At 36.4% G+C, this 22,714-nt stretch overlaps 2 protein-coding genes across 2 annotated transcripts in view; one reads left to right on the top strand and one right to left on the bottom strand.

Moving 5' to 3' along the window:
• Positions 1 to 8,859, top strand: part of fastkd1 (FAST kinase domains 1) — a 57,535-nt gene extending 48,676 nt beyond the window's left edge. Inside the window, exons 11-15 of the mRNA XM_039757577.1 lie at positions 1,011 to 1,142; positions 3,910 to 4,023; positions 5,783 to 5,927; positions 7,420 to 7,534; positions 8,714 to 8,859. Of these exons, the coding sequence (XP_039613511.1) occupies positions 1,011 to 1,142; positions 3,910 to 4,023; positions 5,783 to 5,927; positions 7,420 to 7,534; positions 8,714 to 8,809 (602 nt within the window). The 3' untranslated portion in view covers positions 8,810 to 8,859. The remainder of the gene's footprint in view (positions 1 to 1,010; positions 1,143 to 3,909; positions 4,024 to 5,782; positions 5,928 to 7,419; positions 7,535 to 8,713) is intronic.
• Positions 8,860 to 9,683: 824 nt separating this feature from the next.
• On the bottom strand, positions 9,684 to 21,177 carry klhl41a (kelch-like family member 41a). The gene is made up of 6 exons (XM_039757572.1): positions 19,984 to 21,177; positions 14,974 to 15,131; positions 14,089 to 14,196; positions 11,419 to 11,604; positions 10,979 to 11,125; positions 9,684 to 10,132 (listed from the first exon to the last, which is right to left on the bottom strand). Exons 1-6 carry the CDS (start codon positions 21,091 to 21,093, stop codon positions 10,021 to 10,023), a joined length of 1,821 nt encoding a protein of 606 aa, XP_039613506.1. The 5' UTR covers positions 21,094 to 21,177; the 3' UTR covers positions 9,684 to 10,020.
• Between the last annotated feature and the right edge of the window lie 1,537 nt (positions 21,178 to 22,714).

Here is a 22,714-nt window from a genome sequence, read left to right as displayed (position 1 = left end):
AGAATAAAGGATTATCAGAATATGAATGAAGTACCCTTTTGGCGTGTAAGCTGTTTTATGTTAAACCTTCGGAGGTTTTACAGGTCATGGAATGAGGAAGAACTAATATTTCAAGTAACGCTTTGCTGTAGCAAGTTATATTTGGTATAGTTTTTGACTAATAGTACTGCATATGGCATGTTTTCAGTTCACAGTACATATTTGTTAATTCAGCTCAACAAAGCTTGCCAATCCTATCCTTTCACTTCCTCTAAAATAACATCAAGTTGAATTTTGAATGTACCTAGTGTCCTGTTGTCCACCAAACTACTTGGTAACTTATTCCATGTGTTTATAGTTCTCTGAGTGAAGAGAACTGCATAATATTTATTCAAAATATACCCTTAACATGTTTCCAACTGTATCCCCATGTTCTTGCTGATCTCAATCCACTGTATTAATTCCTTTGCTAACTTTAGACACTTCAATCATGTCACCTCTTAATCTCCATTTGCTTAAATTTCAAAGGTGCAACTCCTCCAATTTTTCTTCATACCTTATACCATGCAGCCCAGGAGCCAACCTAGTCACTCTCCTCTAGACTCTTTCTAGTGCTGCTATGTTTTTTGTAGACTGGAGACCAAAACTAAACACAGTACTCCAGGTGAGGCTTCACCAGTGTGCTGTAAAGCTTAAGTATAACATCCTTTTGTTTGTAGTCTACACAGCATGCCATATAACTGAACTTTCACTTAGCCTTCTTAATGAACACTACCTGGAAGTTGATAGTGATAATAAGTCCACTGTGACTCCTAGGTCCTTCACATAAGGGGCACTTTAAAGATTCAAACCTCCTATTGTGTATTCAGATCTAACATTTTTACTTCCCACGTGTAACAAATCTGCCCAAGACTGTATGCCTATACTATATGCTAAATTATATGGAATTTAATGTTCATGTTGCCAGCAGCTAGGCCTTGATTATGTGATTCACAAATCACCAGCAACAATTTGCATTTCTCTTATTATAGTTCTTCCAGATGCATTGAACATGAGAATCAGATTGAGATTGATGGAATTAAACCGGGCTGTTTGTTTAGAATGCCCAGAGTTTCAGATCCCTTGGTTCCATGATAAATATTGTCAACACCTGCTAAAGAAAGGTGAGTTACTATACACAGTTTTCAGAGGAAAGTGTTTGAACATGATAGGAGAAATCACAGTGTTGAAAGGAAATGTTAAATTTGTATGAGAAAGTCTGACATTTCCAGAAGTTTTTTTTCCATTATTCCATTTACAAATATAATATGCTTTCTTTGAATTGTATTTCGGCTATTCTGAATTATAAAAACTAGTGCACTGTAAGGAGTCCTTTGTATGTATGCCAAGTTAAAACTACACCTACTCCTATAAGTCAATTTTTTGCTTGTACAAAAATGGTTGAGACGTCACTGGTTTAAATGTCCGTCACAACTCTACATGTGTTGTTCTGGTGCGTAATGTGTCACCATTTGAAAGAAATGAGATATTGTGTGTGTGTGTTTGAGTGGATGAGTGTGCACTACATGGTTCATTCAGCACATCATCTGTGGCTAATCTCTGATTTATGTCTGATGCTCTAGGAATGTTCTTTGCTACGCTGTGACTGTAAAAGAATTCAGAAAATCATTTTATTATTGCCTGAATGAACTGCACCACTATCATAGAATCTACCTTCCGATTTTGGATATACAATTTAGTAATTACTTTTTCTATATGATCTCTTCAATGAAGACTCCATCTAAATCTGGCAATGGTGTTTTTTTATGCTGTGGGGGCATTGATTATGAGAAGTATAAAAATAACTTGATATCAGAGTTGGAAAATGACAAAGAGAAAACCAGGGGTCAGGTAGAGATCAGTAATGCACTCAACAGAGAAGGTGAACTTCCTGTTGCAGCTTGCTCAAATTATTCCACTCTTCTTCAAAACTATTTTTTGAATACCTGAGGAAAAATAAAGCAAAATTAAGTCTATCCTGTGAGTGTGCAGGTACCCCAAGGAAAGTTCACCATATGCAGTAAGATATGTGCCAACATCTAGTCTCAGCCTCTCTTTCAGACTTATTTTGGTATTGTACTTTAGTTTTTAATGTTATCAGGCAATATCAGTCTCATATTTTTGTTCTAAAGATTTCAGTTCAACCTCAAATATTATTTTTCAGATGTTTATCTTACCAACTGATTTTTTTTTTTCATTTCTCTATATGGCAGTGAACATAGTTTTACTTGTGTCCAGGTGACATCCCCAAGATTCATTAATCCTTGTTCCCTAACTTAAATTATTCCTATACCTGATCCACCAGGAGCAATTTAATTTATGGGTTATCAAGGCAACAAGAGATGTAGTAAACCTCGGAGTGAATGCTAATTGCAAAATTAAGAGACAAATTACTAATTATTCTTGATTTATTAATTATTTATTGAGCTGTTCGTCTTCATCTGGAAGTCCAATGGAGAATGTTTTGGTTTCTTTCTATGTGTATACTCCAAATGTGTTAACATTTTCTGTTATCTGTGTGTTTTTGTGTCCATTTCCTCTGGCTGCTGAATGCTCTGCTTATGACCGCTTGGTAAATTCTTTGTCAGGTTACCCATATGATTTTTGGTAATGTTTGTCATTTCAGCTTATGATACTTATTGGAATTACTTTTTTTTCAGTAAAATTGTGATTACAAAAAATATGCAGTATTTTACAAATTTCCACATCCACAAGGTTCTAATCATAAAGGTTTATGCTTAACGCATCACTCAGGTATTTTCATGTAGATTTTGAAAATGTGATTCCATGATTTAATTGAGTTGGGTATATTTTGGAAAAGAAAAAAATCTTTACATCTGAAAATGGAAACTAGGTAAACCTTCATTCTGAATGTTGTTTCAGGTCTGAACCCATAAAAGGTCTTTTTCCTTTAGGAACTCTGCTTTCTTGGATTATAAGACGTGTAAGACTTGCCTAGCGTGAATAAGTGCAGCCATTCACAGTAGCATATAGGAGATGAGACAGAGCAGTTGGATATATTGAGAAGCAGAATATCTTTTTCCATGTGACAGCCAGTGATGAAAATTGAAGTTGTCTTTTTCAGGTCCAAGCTGAACAAAAAGAGTTATTTATTAATTATGTCTATTTTCTGAACCTTTTCCTCCAGTTCAAACCAATAACTTACTCAAGGCATGAGAAACCTTGGACAGACTGCAGATTTTATTAGTTATTATTACGTGTATATTTATTGGATGGTTTTATCCAAAGTAAAGTAGCTTGCATAAATTAGGTGCTTAGAAACAACTATGAAGTAATTTATTGAATAAGTTCGACTTGATTGCAATGTTATTTTCTTGAAGAAAAAAATAAAAAAAAAATTAACCCAAGCAAGCTTGCTGAGTGCTAAGTATTGGTCTTGTGTCATTCCTTCAGTGCATGTAAGCTTTTTCAATACATTAAATATTGAAGTATTATTGACACATCAAACGCAGTATTTGGAAATACAATCAAACAGTTTACCGTTTCATTCATGGTTTCTCCTTTGTGGCGTCCCCCATTGTGCATTTCTTTCTTTATTTTATAGTTTGGCTATCTGTATTTCTGCCCAGATTTTTGACATCCCCATATAAGTTGCCGTAGTTGATAGAACTTTTGCTTGTTTGCTGTTTGTAGACCATATATATTCTTTACATTTTTTCAGTTGCATCTTTTTCTCAGTTAAAGTGCCCTTTACTGACAATTATATTAAATTTTGTTTGCCTTTATTAAGAGTGGCATGGCAAATCTTCTTCATGACGGTATTGAAATGTAGCTTGACATATACTGTACAGTATGTAAACAAGTGTTCTCCAGCAGTATGAAAGATTGCTAGTGCCTTCAATCAAAATGTTACGACTTTTTCTTTCACAGGTAACGGATCTATACGTCCGCAACAGCAACATATTCACAAAATGCTTGGAGAGATTTTAGGAGGAATTAACAAATCAAAAGCTGGTGTAATTACACCATATTTTTATCCAATTGGTAAGTTGAAGGAAATTGCATTTTCCTCAAAGGATAACTGCACCACATTCTAGCTCTGTGACTAAGAACAATCTCCATCTCTAGTAGTACTTTGTGGTCTAACATTTGTTTGCTTTTAGTGCATTGTGATTTATAAAAAAAATTTTGTCAGCTTGTGCACTATTATTAAAATTATCTATCCATCCATCCATTGTCCAACCTGCTGAATCCGAATAGGGTCACGGGGGTCTGCTGGAGCCAATCCCAGCCAACACAGGGCACAAGGCAGGAACCAATCCTGGGCAGGGTGCCAACCCACCGCAGGACACACACAAACACACCCACACACCAAGCACACACTAGGGTCAATTTAGAATCACCAATCCACCTAACCTGCATGTCTTTGGATTGTGGGAGGAAACCGGAGCGCCCGGAGTAAACCCACGCAGACACAGGATAACATGCAAACTCCACACAGGGAGGACCCGGGAAGCGAACCCGGGTCTCCTAACTGCGAGGCAGCAGCGCTACCACTGCACCACCGCCCTTATTAAAATTATAGTTTTTTTTTACAGTTGTGGATTTGTCATCCAACTTTGAAATAGTTTTGTTACATATATCGGTTACCTCTTATCTGCCCCAATAACTACACTGAATACCCCCAACTCGTCTAAGATGCCAATCATTAGCTAACAGTGAGCGAGTGACTATGAAGTCAGATAGCCATAATGAAAACAATTTATAAACTACCATAAGAAGAGCAAAGCTAATAGAACTTAAAATGAAAAAAAATAGTTTTCTACTCAGTGATATAGAGGGAAAACAGGATGATCCTTGCAGAATGATCATTTTAACACATAGCACATGAATTTATACTTTTTGCTGTTTCAGTGTTGAATCAGATGAAGAAAAGGCATTGAGTGCTGGTAAAAGCACAGTGGAAAAAAAAATAAAACAATAAATTGGGGTCTAGCATTTTGTACATACTGTGTGTTACTATTAATTAAAGGTAAGTTGATTGACCTCCCAAACATTTTTCTTTGACATTGTGGTGTTTCATGTATGTCATCCCATACTATCATGTCTTCTTTGGCTTTTATTTTCCGCTCAATCTCTACCAGAGTGCAACTTTCATGCATTTTATACTCCTATTGGCACCACCAGCCACTGCTTTCATCAAAACAATTGCAATATTTTTCCACATTTCAGCAAGTAGTTGAAAAGAGACATTCATCTTCAGATGACCCGTTTTTTTCTGTGTAGCCCTGCCAGGGTTGGACTATGCAGAAGGGCTTATAGAAAGATTTAAGTTTGTGTGACACTTGGAATTTGGCTTCAGGCACCATATTATTCCAAAAGGTTTCACCATTATCAGCTACATATTTTTTTTCCAAACAGTAAAACATGTTTTAAAAGTGACTAATATTATTGAAACCTATTTGTCACCCGTTGCATGGCTGCACTCGGGTCCTAATCTGGACCATGAGTTTGTTTGTCATGTGCTGGGTGCGACAATGCACTGTATCAGCGCATGCTCCTAACCTCTATCTCCATGTTTGTAACTGATGGGTTAATGAAACATTTCTAACATCTTTTATTAATCTTCTGGCATTCTGTTTAGCTGAACATTCCTATCTTCATCGGTGAAGTGTAATAAAACCTAAAATGAGGTTTTGAACTTTTTGTTTTTAGTGGATCAATTAATAATTCTACTTATTACAAACAAAGTAAATAGGAATACAAGCTTGTATTATTTATTTTTTGTTTATTTATTTTATAGATTTTGAGTTTATTCTTGACAAAAAGCAAGAGGCAATCCCATATGTAGACCAGAGTAATATGTTACCATCTGAGCTTGGAAAGTTGCTCTGGGGAAAGGAAGCCGAACTTAAAGATAGTATAGAACTTCCGCCAGGAAGTCAGAGGTGAGTTTTGATTCCTTATTTACTGTTGAAAAAGTTTAAGCCATTGATATGCAACAAAAAAATAATTAAAAAAACTAATAGTGTAAGTGTGAGTACTTTAGTTATTTACCATTAGATATGGGTAGGAATTTATAATAGTAATTTAACTGTGCCCTATTAGATAGTGTCCAGTTTCAAACTTATACAATACTGATCACAAGTTTTAGAACACCTCAGTGTTTTCAGTTTTTATGGAAATGCACACAGTTTAATATCTTAATGATTCATGAAATCAAGGCATACAACAAATAAACAATGACAAAGAAAAAATAAACCATGATATCATTAAGTGTACAAAATTTGATTCAGAATTTTCATTTATCAAAGTAGCCACCTTTTGCTGATATGACAGCCAAACTGCGGAAACCCTTTCGATTCAGAATGCCAATCACTCTGTGTAAGTCACCAACTCTGCCTCCAGCAAAAGAACCCCAGGCCATCACACTTCCTCCTCTATGTTTGACAGTTGGTGTCACACACCGAGGAACCATCCTTTCACCACCGTGATGGCGTACAAACGCCCTGCGTGATGAACTGAAGATTTCCAATTTTGATTCATCAGTCCTTAAGACTTTCTTTCAGTCTGCAGTAGTCCACAGCCGGTATTTCAAGGCCCTATTGTGTCCTTTAAAGAATGGCTTTTTTACTGCCACTCCCTCTGTCAAATTTGCAACACAAATTTGCCTCCTCACAGTAGAAACTGAGACTTACTTACTGTGCTTGAAGCTGTTGTGCTGTGAGGTGCCTATTATGCAAGTAGATGACCCTCAGAAACTTGTCTTCTGATTAGGTTGTGACTTTGGGTATTCCAGATCTCTTCCCATCAGAGTTTCTTCCAGTTTCCAGTTGCCTTTGGATTCTATAGGTCACCATACTTCCTGACATTTTGATTTTTTTTTTTGTAATTTCTCTAAATGAAAGGCCTACAAATGTAAGGGTAATTGTGCTCTGTCTCATTTCATTAGTTAATTGTCATTTTCTTGCTGTTATCACTGGAATTTACAACTTTCTACAGTGTAATGTTGTCCAAGTAGTACTTCAGATGGTGTAGTAACACAGTCTATTCCAACTCTGCTTTAAGGCGGACAGAGGGTTTGTAAGTAATCAACAGAAGTTGGTATACCTGTGCAAATTGTTTGCTTCAACTTTCAAGGCTTCATTTACTTTAATTGTCACAGTAAATTTGTAGGTTGTAAACTATTAGTTGCTCCCTGAGGAAGGCCCATTTTTAATATTCTAAAATGTCCTTGTTTTCAGTTTTTGCTAACCTAAACTTTAAATTTAAACCTGTGGCAGTTTACTGCTTACCTTTTCACCATTTTAGGTCATTCATTTCATTTGAACTGCTTACATTTGAAGAAAAACTGGAAGAACTGAGGTATTCTAAAACATTTGACCAGAAGTGTATGTATTTTTGCATACCTGTGATTTGTTTTTGTGTTTTCCTTTTTAGAGTTGCTGTAGAATTTCTTGATTCCAAATCGTTTTGTAAAAATTCTAATCATATTAAGGGAGAAACTGCAATGCGGAAGAGACACTTGGAGATTCTAGGTTATCGTGTTGTTCAGGTATATGCATTTGTGATCTTTATTTATTAGGTTAATAATTGTTAGTAGTTTGCTATTTGCATGTATTTTTGTTTTATATGCTAAAATATGTGTGTCAGTATCAGATGGTGTATTAAAATAAAAATATATGGCATAATTGTGCTACTGGATTGATTTTTAGCTGAATTGTAACAGTGATATGTAAAGTATACAGAATATAGAGGATAAAGAAAAATAACAGGTCCTAACACTAACCATGAAATCTTAGAAGAGTCTATCAGGTGCTTGACTCTCACAGTCAGGGGTACAGCACAAAACTGTGGATCATATACATAAGCAGTCTCTGTGGGCCCCTTCCTCTCAAAAGCTAATTTTTCATTCCAGGCTTCAAAGGCGACCCCGCAGTAAGCCCTGGGTAATCATTACACAACATTTGATGCCGATGCTCACAGTTTACCTTTGTTCAGTCAGTGTTTGTACATACCTACTGTAACTAACCCCAATGAGTACATAAAGGGTGCAATGCTGAAACAAAGCCAGAATAAGCTTGCCAAAAGATAGCAAAAGCAGAATCCAATACAGGTTTTAAATCGAAAGTAGCAAAAAAAAAGAATATTCGAAAAGATGGAGTTTTCAGATTTTCAAAATTATTCAGATTAGTTGGTTATCTGAACCATGTCCCCAGGCCTGTTCTTATAAGGGGGAAAAAACAGCTCAGAGTAGTACACACTGACGCATGTTGAATACCTGTTGAATTGCATGACCATGTTTGCTACCTGGTTTCACAGACTTCTTTGATTGCATGCCAAACTAAACAACCTGAAGAACAAAGTCCTTGATGAGAAGATTCCAAAAAAATAAAAAGTGGACCTCACAATCAACTGTAGAAGAACTTCCAGCCTCCATCTCCTTAATGTTATATTTGAATTTCTTTACACTGTGTTAATCATGGTTTGTACTGTTTACCATCCTTGTGGTGATGTTAGTGAAAGACGCAATATAAAATGTATGTTATAGTTATGCAAAAAAATAAAATAAAATCTCTGTCTCTGTTTTCTACTGCTGACGTAAGTCAGTACAAATGATTTTATTCTTTTAAACATATAATTAGAAATGAATTAAGTGTTTGGTAATCTTTTGTTTTAGATGATATCTGTCAGCTCTATTTGATAAAAATTAATTATGTTTTGGTTTCAATAGATTCCTCATTTTGAATGGAACTCGATGGAACTTTCAACAAGTCATGCTTGGAAAGAATATTTAAGGAAGAAGATTTTTGTGGAATCTGTTTCATGATGTAAATTTTAAAGAAATTTATTTCTCAATAAAACTTTTTTTGAAATACTTGATTTTGTTATTTATTTCACAAGCATGTAGTTCGTTTTCATACTGTATGTTAAGATTGTGTCTCTTTGACCATTTGTATTAGCAGATTCCGGTATCATACATTCATTGTGAATTATGAAATGTAATGTCAGAGTGGGCTGCTCAACCTTGACTTTATTAAACAGTAATTGTTACGTTTTGATTGTCATACTTCAGTATGCTTCTGTATTAGGTGCTACATTGACTGGCTAATGTTACACAGGATAACAACCTGCATTAAAAGATGGCTAATCAAGATGTATGAATGTCTTCCTGCTGCCGTGAATGCAATTTCTTAGTTGCATTTTGTGTTAAATTGTGCCAAAGTAATATATCACTGAAACCTTTTGACTGCTGATCAAAAGGTGTTTAGTCTCCAACAACAAATTAAGTGCACATAAAACCTTATAAAAATATCTCCTTTTAAGATTATGCACATCTTGAGCACCTACTGGTGAACTTGAAATGGACTTTACTTTTCCAGTAAATTGTCTCTGTTTTCTGTTCTTCTTGTGTTTATTATAGAGTGTTTTTTCATTTTTTTAACTACAGCATTTTTATACTTTTTGTGTTTAGATCCATGCAATATGTTTAATTTTTACAGTCTAGTTTTCTTTAAAGCATTGAAATCTTACAAGTTATATTCCCACTAAAAAGCTTTTATGTTTAATGAAGTTGTTTCAACAACATAAAGTTGATGAGAGATTTTTCTATCCTTTTTGTTGATTCAGATACTTACCAACTGCATATTATTAACAGCAAGGAATGGCAAAAATGAAACTGATAAGTTAACTGTAAGCTAATGTTTTAATTAAAAAAGTTTATTTAAAAAGTAATATTAAATCATACAATAGAGTTGACCATTAACACTAAAATATTTTGGTAAGTCTTAATCAGGTTAAGGCTAATTTAGCACTCTGTACTAGTACACTGTGTAAAATGACATTTCCTATGAAAAGTAATTTGTAGATATTAGTGAACCAACAGTCCCAGGTATGAGAAGCTTAAGCTTTTAATGTTTTCCGTGTCATTTTAGAAATAACTTACTAAAAATTTTTTATAGACATTACTAATACATTGTTCATTGTCTGAAATTTCAGTGTTTTGAGGTTCTTTTTTTAATGCAATCAGTATATTTTGTTTTACAGTTTGGTGAGTTTGAAGATGTTGAGTCGTGTTGACAGACAGGAGGCGCCAGCTGCGTAACGGATCTCCCTTAGCATCCCACTCCATTCTTTCTTATCTTCTTCATACCTGGAGGTTGAAAAAATACATTTAGCAGCATCTCTACATTTATCAATTTGCTCTCCCATTCAGAGGCAACTTTAGTTCAACATTGGAATGTGTGAATTTTCCCTAGGTGTTATGGGAGCATTCTAGAAAACAATAACTCCACAGATTAAAAAAAAAGGAGTATAATCACTCAGTTACTCATTCTGTCATTGTTTTATATCTTGCGTACCTTGCTTGATAGAAGAATAGAAAGAAATTGTTAATGTTTAGTAGGCTACCTATAGCAGGACATTAACAGATTAAGAAAACATGGACTTAGTGGGTGTTACTGCAGGCAGTATTGGTATTGGCATTGGTGTTTCATAAATCTGTTGCATCCTTACTAGTAGTTATTTACTCTATGGAGCCTGTTACAGATCTAAATAAATAAAAGTTCTTTCTGGAACCTTCATGTGGGATGGGTCTTTTGGGAAGCAAAAATGGTTTCCCTATGGCATCGCTCTGAAGATCCACTCTGGCACCTCTATTTTCATAAACCGGGACTGGTGCTTAAATAGCAAGGCCAAGTGGGGTAGTAACCCTGTCTCTTTGTTGCCATATGTTCTTTCTTTAATCATTAATTCCTTTTGTGTTTTTTTCCCAGACTTAGCAATTATTTTGATATAACTTAGAATACCTATATATGGTAGTGAATTTAACTGCTCTATTACCAAATTATGTATATACTGTATATATATATGCTGTTTATATTTAAGTAGTGTGACAGAGCTGCTTTAGAAGATTGCAGAAAGAGTTTCAGGAATGGATAACGTTAAAGAAATTGCTAAACAGCTTGTAATTAACAGTATAGTAGATATTCATACTTACTTCCAAACATCATTAACCTCTGATGGTGCAAATTCTTTGTTTTCAAGCTGAATCATCGCAAAACCTCCGATAGCATAGAGGCAGTCAGCATTACTGATGAGGTTAATGGAGCTTCTCTCTTGGGGAAATTCAGTTGCAGCCTCCCACCTGTTGCAAACAATCAAGAAGAGGGATCCATTTTTAAAACGTCAGGTAATACTAAATAATCCCTGCTCAGTAAAATATTCAATTAAACCTTATTTTACCGGTTAAGTTACTCCTCAAATGATTTTCAGAATTTGATATCAGTTCAAAAGCTTGATATTGACAGTGGTTTGTAAGCTAACTTGCATTTAAACCATATACTTGAATATTCATTGCATCTAAATTAATTTTTTCTGGGAAAAGAAAGTCATGTATTAATTTAACGATAAAGGTAAAAATCAAAGTCAGCTTCTTACTTGTTAGTGGCAAAGTTGTATGCTTCAGAAGCAGCTGTCAAGCCATCTTCATTGACACCTCCAATCACAATGATTTTACCCTTGTGCACAGCTGCTCCAAACATGGCCCGGCTCGATTTCATTGGAGCCAGCTCCTTCCACTCAGACTTCTTAGGGTTGTAGACAAACATCTTATTGAGAGTTGTTCTAGGAGAAAGTGCAGTTTTAAGTTTTACTTGAGTGTTACTGGAGCCAATAAGAAATTGCTTTAAAGTTATACAACATTTTAAAATTTTCCTTTCACTTGTATATATAATGTAGACAATATTATATTAATAAATGATGCATTTTGCAGATGATTAGCAGTACAAATGTACTGCTTCAGGGCACTGATTCGAGTCCTAGGTTGGTTGCTGTCCCTGTGGATTTTCCTTGTTCTCCATGTGTCTTTATCAGTCTTTACTGAGTACTTGGTGGTCCTCCCATATCCGGAAGATTTGTTTGAGATTAAATGGCAGCTCTAAATTGCCCCAGTCTGGGTCTTTGGCTCTATGATGGACCTGCATACTCTGTTCTTGCCTTATTGTGCATGTTGCCAAGATAGACTCTGATTCCACAATTTTCATTTGTAGTCATGGCCGTGAAAAAGTTTTAATTGAAGATCCATCTCACCTCTCCTCTCAAGTGACCTGTCTTCAATCGAAAAATTCAATCCTACGCAAATGTGTTACCTCTGCATGACTGATGTCATTTTTAAGAAGTATGTATTTAACAAAACTTTAGCACATTGTGTACATATGATTGGTGGACTTGACATGTGCGTTTTTTTTTTCTTTCATGGACATTTTTACAGCACTTGCTGCGATTCTGGGTTGGTTATCATAAATGCCCTTTCTATTTGAAAATGTATCTCCATTCTACATGAAATCATGAGATTGAAAATTTTTCTTGGCCATAAATGGAAACTACATGGTAAATGGCATCCATCCATCCATTATCCAACCTGCTATATCCTAACTACAGGGTCACGGGGGGTCTGCTGGAGCCAATCCCAGCCAACACAGGGCGCAAGGCAGGAAACAAACCCCGGGCAGGGCACCACCAGGTAAATAACATATAAAGTTTCATTTTTGAGTATAGTATTCCTTTAACTAATTTAACTGTCTGTTGGTGCTAACTGTATTGTTCACAGGATTGTCACCTGTTTCATTTTTTGAGTGAAGTAAGCAGCCTGTGCCTGATAAAGTGTCACAGCTGTGCCCCTCCTTAAGACTGTACTCTTGTTTGCACCTGTGTCTTTGTAGCACCAGGCATGGTTTACTTTTAAGACCATAAAATCAGAGTCAGCCTGAAGAAGCTGCATGTAATCCTGTAAACTGAAATGCTAGGAAGGAGTGATTGGTACTAATATAGGGAACCTTTAAAATGAACAGCTGACAGTGCTAAGTGAAGTTGGGTACAAAGCAAAAATAGTTTAACAAGACAGTTAAACGTCAGCCTAGCACAGCTTTTGATTTACTGTAACCATGAAAATTCTGTCACTCATTCACTCTTATGTAGGAAGACCTTAACAGACATGGCTTTGGGTCTTTATAACACTTACAAAGCATCGGTCAAGTGTTTCTTCATCTCTGCAATGACCTACTTACAGAACTTCACTTTGGAGTGGTCTGAGGGGGCTTAACTGAGACACATTTCTCTTGATATTCCATATTTAGTAGAAGACCTGTGAACCCTTCATATTAACAAGATGTTTTACCAGCATGTCAATACGTAATGCTTCACAGAGATGAATAACCAGTCTACTGATGTTTTATAAGAGTAGTGAAGACCAGAAGAAACCTTCGTTAAGGTCTTGAGTAAATGAGTAATAGATCCATTTTGGCAGTCCCTAAACTAAAGTTTTACCAATCCATGGTCATTGAGTGAAATGCTCTCTCCAGTCGTATACTGTACTGTTTAAAATTATGAAAGGAATTAGTATAATTGACAACATAACGTTATGTATTTTAAAATAAATTCTACAAAAAGAACAGGGGGACACAGTTGTACACTTGACAAGGGCAGATCTTGCAAAAATGTTAGAACTTATAAAGAACCATAAACACAAGAAATCAATTACCAAGCAGTATAGTGGAGAGCAGGACTTTATCTCGACTTGGTTTTTTGGACAATCTAGGTGAGTAGGGCAGACAAACTCATTGGGCTCACTGGCCTGTTCTCGTCACACATGTTCTAATGTTTAATGTATGCCAAAAACTGCACATTTGAATATTTTATCAGAGAAATATATCTATATTACTTTGTTATTCATATACTGTATACAGTACATATACATTCAGATGGTATTACATTTAAAAATGATACATTTATATAATTTTATATAGATGTATACCAATACAGAAATTGTTATGAATATTTAGTTTTATTATTTTTCACAGGTTAAATTCAATTTGCACATTTCCCTAGAAACCTCAGATGGAAAATGGTGAGTACTGATTATTGGTGGAAATATCTTGTGTTTCCATCCATCCATCCATTTTTTTTTTCATTTCTCTTAAGTGCTTGTCCTTGTGAGGTGCATAGTAGAAACATACATATTGTACATACACACCCAGTTTCATTAATTACATATTAAATATGAATTACATATGCAATATAAATCATCCTGGACTCTTCTAACTTACTTACTTGTCATCTGTTTTTCCTCCTATGGAATACACCAAGTTATTGTGCGAGACCACTGCATGGCCGTGCACTTTTAAAGGTAACTTCTTTCCCTCACTCCATTTCATTGCCCTGAAGTGAGAATAGGCAAATGTTAGAGAGTCTAATAGGAGAGAATGTCACAGTCTTGTGATTTTAAATAAAAAACACACATACGGTATATATATATATATATATATATATATACACCGTATGTGTTTTTTATTTATATATATATAATTTTATTATACATGTATACTGTACACTGCCTTCCATAATGTTTAGGACAAAAACACATTTTTCCTTGGTTTACCCCTCTGCCCCACAACTTAAAGTTACAAATCAAATGATTCAGATGTGATTAAAGTACACATTGCAGACTTTCATTTTAGGGTATTTGCAGCAAATATTTTGGTCACACCATACAGTATATAAATGACAGCCCTTTTTTCTACATGGTCTCCTCAATGTTATTATTAAACATTATGGAGGGCTCTGTATATGTTTATAACTGTATTTGAGATGTATGTATAAGTGCTTCATGATAGTGGTGATTATAAAAGGCTGAATATAAAACAGCAGTTGATTAATTACATGGATTAAATGGTATTTATATATGAATCAGGTTTTTGAGTGCTCTATTGTAATATTAGTCAAGAAGAGAAAGAAAAGGTGCCCTTTGTGTTATATCAAAAATACAAAGAAATGAACTACAAAGCAAATAATAAGTCAACATGTAATGTGAGTAGGGTTGGGTATAACATAACAGAATTACGCTTAACAGCATAATAGCATGCAGGTTAAGAGAATTACATACAGTACAAAAATAAACAGGTTTTACTTTAGAGCAAAGTGCCAAAGTTGACTTACTCTGAGTCGAAGCACAATACTGAATCCAGTGATTCTTCAGTCTCCAAGTCTTTTCCACCAATGACAAAAATATTGTTTTCACTCTCAGCCATCCCAAAGAGACATCTTGGGGAGGGCAGTGGGGGCAAGGCAATCCACTCATTAGATACGTTGTCAAGCTGCGGCATTGTAAAGAGCAGAGAGTCAGCCAACAGATGCATGTAGCAGTATGATTTAAAAATCAAGACAACTACACTATACCTTAATAATGGATAAGACAGCCCCACTGTTTCCTATCATTTCATTTTACAACCACCTGATGGATGTTTAAATTACTGATTATGTGTTGTACTGGCAATTCCAAGGGATTAGGAATCTATTTAATGCAAAAGAGACTGTGTAAAATGCTTATGTTTAACTGGCTGAAAAGTGTATTCCAGTTATTCAGATAGATCCTGACTAGAGCCTGCCAGAACTCACACAGAGACAAAGGAACCAACACTGGGAGTCATGAACCATGAAAAGTATTTGCAAAAGGGGGGGTGGGTTGGTCCACTTGTAAGATGTACAATCAAATGTCAAGATGATATTTCACATTTTATGATATATGCATTGTACAGTATGCATCTCAAAATGAATAAAAAAAAAAAAGGTCAAAATTATAATCAGTGCTCAAATTTAGTAGTGTTTCTAAAATTTCCCAAAAATATTTCTCAATACACTCAACAAACTTATTCAGTTGGGAAAGAACTTCTCCGTCCTCAATGTACTGTATATAGGCACACATCTAATCATAAAGCCTTCTCTAAATCAATGTTGATTTGAAAAACTGCTGAATGAAAAGTATTGTGATGACCCAGCTCTATGTATCATTTTTGACTCCTTGAGTGTAATAAACTATCATCTGATTGCTGCAACACTACTGTATGGCCTCTTTTGCACCTAGCATTAACTTGAATTATCCGATCATGATACTTGACAGCATTAAACACCAGATGTAAGCGTACTTGTGGTCAGATCACGTTCAAACATGGTCAGAAAGTAACTGCATTTAGAAGCTGATTTGAATTTTGTCTGGGGAAAGTGACATCATAGACACAATTTGAACACTGCTGCCATATATTAACGTCATTTGTAAATCTAATCAATATTGGTATAATGTTGACATTTTAGATGTTTTACATGGGGGAAAGTGGAGAAGCAATACTATGTTTAAATAAATAAAATAAGGTTATGTATTTTAAAAAATTCTTTTTAAAAGTGGTGGCAGAGACTGGCAACTTTTTGCATATTGGTTAAAAAAACTCAAAAATTAATTTTGCTGTATTCTGTACATGTGACAATACAACTACTACTCCTATTATTGCTACTGATCCAGCTAAATTAGATACAAGGCGCATATTAAAGTCAGGTGTAAAAGGGGCCTAACCTAAACAGTAGACCTCAGCCATGGTATACTCGGGAGTCCTGTTGAGGGATGGAGTAGTGTAGGAGAAGCAGAAGAAGACCACATTGGTGTCCAGAACCCTATTTTGCTCTATTTAGTATAAAATAATTAGTAGGTTTGTGGCACTTTACTTTGTTTTATAGTAACATAGCTCCCTCATATGCTTGTTTTCCTCTTTATTTTCATTTGCTCGGTATTTTTGTTTCTACAAAGGAAATGTGTTGATAATGCAAAGTATCTATATGTACATTATGGAGGAATATTTTGGCATTGTGGTGCAATGGTAGTGCGGCTGCCTTGCAACAAAGAGACCCGGGTTCACGTCCTGGGTCCTTCCTGTGTGGAGTGTGCATGTTCTCCCAGTGTCTGTGTTGGGTTTTCTTCCGGGTGCTCCAGTTATCTCTTATAGTTCATACACATGTAGGTTAGGTGAATTGGCATTGCTAAACTGGCCCATGTGTGTGTGCATATCTATCTATCTATCTATCTATCTATCTATCTATCTATCTATCTATCTATCTATCTATCTATCTATCTATCTATCTATCTATCTATCTATTATATTGTACCTTTCATATGTATCTATCTATCTATCATATAAAGCCCTTCACATATCTATCTATCTATCTATCTATCTATCTATCTGTTATATTGCCTTTCATGTCTGTCTGTCTGTCTGTCTGTCTGTCTGTGTATGTGTGTGTGTTCACTCTTCCCTTGTGACCATTCTTAGTTTGAAGATGGATAAATGTTTTGTGAAGTGTGACTAAAAATAAATACAAACACAATGATAGGCAAGTACAAATAATTAAATGCTTCATGAAATATATTTTTGTTGCTTATTTCTTTACACATTTATTTAATTATTTCTTTTTTAATTTATTTCAGTGATTCTGCATGCAACATGAAATGTAACTTGAAATGAAAACTGCCATTTTTACCCATTGGAGTCGAGCGGGTGGGCTCTAGATAGGGCGAGTCATTGGTAAAGTGACCACCAAGGGCCACATTTACAGCAGATACTTCAGATGCAGACTCCTGATGATGAATTCAGAGCTTCTTGAATTGAACTAGCTGCTTCACTCAGTAATTCTGGGCAACTTTTTTGTGAACTTCAATTCATCATAGACATGCACAGTCACAACTCAGACATATCACCAGTCAAAAAAGAGTAATCACTAGAGCCCTTCTGCTCAACTTTGAAGGATAAAAATGGCAGTTTTCATTTCATTGCATATTTAATATTGAGTGCAGTCTCACTGAAGTAATGAAGAAATGTTTAAACTGATAAATAAGGAAATAAGCAAAAAACATTGCGTGACACATTTAATTAAATTAATTTATGCTCACATGTTATTGTTATTGCGGTGGACTGGCGCCCTGCCCAGGGTTTGTTTCCTGCCTTGTGCTCTGTGTTGGCTGGGATTGGCTCCAGCAGACCCCCGTTACCCTGTGGTTAGGATATAGCGGGTTGGATAATGGATGGATGGATGTTATTGTTATTTTATTTATCTTCTGTCACATTTCACAAAGCATGTACTTACTTGCGTATTTATTCATTTAATTTTGCTAAAAATATTCTTCCGTAGCAGATGACCAATGATGTAGAATCCTCAAAAATCTTAAGGTTTTAATGTAAAGAAAATGTAGTATAGAGTAATTTCTTCTTAGGTAACCTAAAATATAGCAGTATGCGCAATTTATAACAGTAAACAATTTGTAACAATAAAAGGGCAAAGTTGGCCTGGACAAGGGCTCCCCACATTTTTGTGATCCATGGTCAGAGTGCATCTTTGTTTTCCAATGTAATTAAAGTTAACCTGCCAGTGGGCAGTAGAAACTATTAATGATTTTAGTGGTCCAAAAGTAGTTTTTAAAGGAATGCCAGTGGTAAAGTTGAAGTGAATTCAATTTCTCAGTTTTGGTGGCTGACACTGCACAGTCTCTGAATGAAATCATACTTCCCTTTTAAGAAGACATGATAAACAGGTCTATAGCTTGAGAAGAGTTACAGTGAGGTACAGTGGTCTAGGGACACTTCACAGGCACAACTTGATCCTGTAAGTGATTTCAGTGTTAGATTACAGGCCACCATTTAAAAGTAGACCAGTTAGCCTGGAGTTGGTGAGGGAGAGAGAACAGAGGCTACAAAAATTAACAGGGGAGAGGAATCTCATATGGACTGGCTTACAGTTTGCCACAGGGTTTTCACAGCAAGCCGTCTCTTAATAAACGTGTAATTCTGGCCGATCAGGGAAGGCCACATTTCTCTTATGCCGAGTGTGAATTTATTGATTGTTTATAACAGTTTTTGATTTCATCATTTGCTGTTTGTGTTAGTCTGCAGGAAATGACTCTCTGCAAATATTGTGGGGACAGCAACCCCTGATCTGAATGGCTGCAGGTTTGGGAGTTAATAGGTGTCTGTCAATAAACTTTGTACTTGATCATTTATTACATTTCCTTTACTGGCACAAAACTGCAGCTATTGCTTCCATCGTGATTAGGTTCACCCACTCAGAATATGAAAACAGCATTTTATATTGAGTTCACTGTTAGATCAAATTATTAGCTGCTTAGGGCGGTGAGGTGGTTAGTGCCATTGCCTCACAGCTATAAGAAGAATATTCAAATTGGCAGCCTTGTCACTGTCTTTGTTGAGACTGCACATTGTTCTTGTATTTATGTAGTTTGGGTACTCTGGTTTACACCCATATGCCAAAAAGCGTACAGACAGCTCTAAACTGTCTTGGCTTGAGAAAGTATATGAATATTTCCTGCTATTGCTTGATGTCTCATCAAAGGTTGATTCCTGTCTGACACCTGATGTTGCCTGGAATAGGCTTCAGCTGTCTATGACCTCCTTCTGGAAACGCTGAGTCAGAAAATTAAATGAATATGTCTAACTATGAATGAAATAATGAATTAATGACAAAAGTTAAAGCTTTTCCCTCTCAACTCTCTAGAATAAAGAAGTTATTTCCCAGTTTGGCCACTGCCTGTGTGGTGTTTTCATGTTCTCGCTTTGTCCATGTCAGTTTTTATGGACTGTGTCGCTTCCTCTTCCATTATAAATCATATCGGCATGGTTTTTATAAGTGACTCCATGTCGGCCCATTATGAGGAAGCACGGTCTGTAGTGGACTGACCTCATAAGGGTGGTTTATGCCTTTTTTCTTGTAACTCGTACTGTCCACCCTAGTGTACAGAAGTGTGCTCTAATTGCTAGTGTGGATGTTTGTGCCTCTGCAGGAGGAATGTTTTGCTATCTATCTATCTGTCTATCTACTATATAGTGCCTTTTCTATCTATCTATCTATCTATCTATCTATCTATCTATCTATCTATCTATCTATCATATAGTGCTTTTCATCTATCTATCTACTATATAGTGTGTTTTCTATCTATCTATCTGTCTATCTATCTATCTATATCTATTTATCTGCTGTTAAGGAGTATATTTACCTTGAAGATTTATATGACCCTCTGCAAACCAATATAACCCACAGTACCTACAGTTAGTTGTTTTAAGTTACCTTTGATATTCTGCCTTATAACCCAAATAGAATTCAGTTTTTATTTACCTGGAAAAAATAGGATTGCAGTGGATGCTCTGTGTTTTCGTCATCGACAAACAAGCCACCAATTACATAAATCTGTTTCTGTTGGCTGATCATGCTAACGTGGTTCCTAGGAATCTGTTCTGCCGCAGATATAAGGTAACATTCATTCTGATCAGGATCGTAGGCCACAGCTGCTGTGTCGCTAATCATCACCACAAAGTCTTTCACGAACATGCCATGTCTAGGAATGTCATTCAGGTAGCCGGGCAGTAGGTCTTCCTCTCCCACATCGCCATTGACTACATTTTCGCCTGATTCATCTTTCTTACTTCTGGTCTCAGGGAGCTTTCCAGCGAAGGCTTCCTTAATGACTTGGACTTTCTTCCCAAGCTCGGGATTGGCCTTGATGATATCATCTTTCTCCACATACTCTTTGAAGTAATTTTCCGGTAGGAGTCGGAATCGGATACAGTCGAAAATCTCGTCCAGGCTCTTGACCCTGTTCTGCTTGTCCAATCTTGCCCATTTCATTACTGCTTCAAACACCACTTCCTCTTTCTCGACATTCAGGCTGTCGCTGGCAATCACAGCAATAAGTTCATGGGAGGCCAGCTGGAGAAAGTCCTCTTCTTTTGATATCGTTTCAAAGCGGTCTGAAATGTAACTCCGAGCGGCCACAGCCAGCCGTGGACAATTTAATAGTAGTCCTAGTCGGAAAATGGCCAGGCAGTTGTTGACGTCCAATCTTTTCTGCAAGTAACTCACACACACTGTGAAAACGGACGGGATCTGAAAACGACTCGCCACGGCAAAGACATCCTGCACGTTTTCGTCAGTGAGGTCAATTTCAGCTGAATAGAGGTATTTCACAATGGCTTCCATTATTTTGGCATCAACATTGTCGAGAACAACTTCCTTCTTGCTTTCTTTACCTTCCTCAGAGAAGAAGAGCTCCCTGAAGTAAGGGCTGCAGGCAGCCATGATGAGCCGGTGGCAAGGCAAGCTTTTGTCTCCCACCTTCAGTATACAGTCAATAAATTTGTTTTCATTGAGCAGTTCCTTCAGACCATCTTGGAGAAGGGTGCTCTGGTAGAGACGCAGCTCTTCATCCATTTCATTTTTTGGGTCCATTCTGTGAGACAAAGGGAAGCTTATGCTAGTCCGTGAAGGCCGTAGTTGTTCTCGGCACGTAGGTCTGACTGGAAAAAGACAGATCAGCATGCAGTGCCCTGACTGAAGACCTTGCAATTTAATCCCACCACTCTAAATATAGTTACTCGTCCTACCCTGCTGGAATTCAGGTTAGCCAATTTGGAAAGTAGCTTCACATCAGCAGCTGTCATGGAGTGAAAGAAGCAACTGCGGGATGAAGGGAAAGACATGCAGCTAACGACCCAAAAATGTTGTAGCACACAGAGTACAGGAAACTTCCACCATAGCTGATATTCTAATCTTTTTGCTTGACTCATGTGAACAAAACTGTGTGTGACTTGATCTGATCTTCTCAATCAAAATTTACTTTAGATGAACAGAAATGGCAAAACAACTGAATGCCAAACCTGTGATCATTTGACACACCTTGCCAACTCTGTTATACAAAACAGACATCTTGTCCACATCATCATTTTTTTAACTATTGTTAAAAGTTCATGGTCAGTAACATATTTTAGTCGTGATGGAAACCAAAACAGCACGTACCCACATATACAAGAGCACTTGTCCACACTAGGTCAGTTTTCTTAAATTAGCCTAACTTGTAAGTCTTTCGGAAGCTGGTGAGACTGTGCAGACTCCACTTAAGTGAAATTTGATTGGGTTTTCAAGTCTTAGGAAACCAGAATGTTGCTTGTGCTAACATTTATGTGAAATTATTGGGTCCAAAGCTGTTTCTACCACCTGATTAAGTCCTACTTAATTGTCACATAGCCTTTGTCAGTCATTTAAAGGCAGTCAGTCTTAGCATTTGTACGTATCTTAGACTAAAAGAGAGACGTAATTCCTTGCCATTTTCTATTTTCCATTAAGGAATTAATTGTATGTGTAAGTTTTAGGATGGGGAGCAAAATCAAGTTATTTACTTACACTCCACAAGCCACTTTATTAGGTACACCTTGCTGGTACTGGGATGGACCTTTTTGCCTTCAGAACTACCATAATTCTTCATGGCATCGATTCAACAAGGTCCTGGTAACATTCCTCAGGGATTCTGGTCCATAAACATTTCTGGGGGGACACTGAAAAGAGTTTAAACCTCCTTAGCGTTAGACCTGAGCATCACTTGGTTAACTGTTTAGACACATCTTGTGTAAGCGTTAGACCTGAGAATTACTCGTGTTGTAAAAGTTCCAACAGCATTAGTGCCGAGTGTTACTCAGCTAACGACCTAGACATGTCTTGTGTAAGCGACAGACCTGAGTGTTACGCAGACAATGGTGCTGACACGTGTTCTCCTTGCCTCATAATGGCGTCTCGTGTAAGAAATGCTTTTCAGCAGCCCAGGTGTTGACTGTGATAATAGCAGGGATGATGAAGTGAATCTGTCCTCAGGCAGTGAAATCGAAAGTCATTCTGATGAATCCGAAAATGACGCTCGTATTAATCGCACCTGTGTAGTGTGCTGTTCAAAAGCTGATCAGTCTGGAAAGAAAATTGGCAAGGAATCAGGCTACTATTGTCCTGACTGTGACGTTGGATTGTGTATTTCACTGTGCTTCAAGATATACCACACAAACAACACATTTTGACAGTATAT

The sequence above is a fragment of the Polypterus senegalus genome, chromosome 6 (genome assembly GCF_016835505.1).
Source record: "Polypterus senegalus isolate Bchr_013 chromosome 6, ASM1683550v1, whole genome shotgun sequence".
Lineage (NCBI taxonomy): Eukaryota > Metazoa > Chordata > Cladistia > Polypteriformes > Polypteridae > Polypterus > Polypterus senegalus.
The sequence above is the reverse complement of the archived record's forward strand: the minus strand, read 5'-3'. Positions and strand labels throughout refer to the sequence as shown.

Bases quoted from the DNA above. Each gene is read 5' to 3' on its own strand.
- klhl41a (XM_039757572.1), bottom strand. From the start codon at position 21,093: ATGGACCCAAAAAATGAAATGGATGAAGAGCTGCGTCTCTACCAGAGC. The intron at 15,132-19,983 runs GTAAATAAAAAC...ACAATGCCGCAG, and splicing joins TGCAATCCTATTTTTTCCAG to CTTGACAACGTATCTAATGA. The intron at 14,197-14,973 runs GTAAGTCAACTT...TTCTCACTTCAG, and splicing joins GTATTGTGCTTCGACTCAGA to GGCAATGAAATGGAGTGAGG.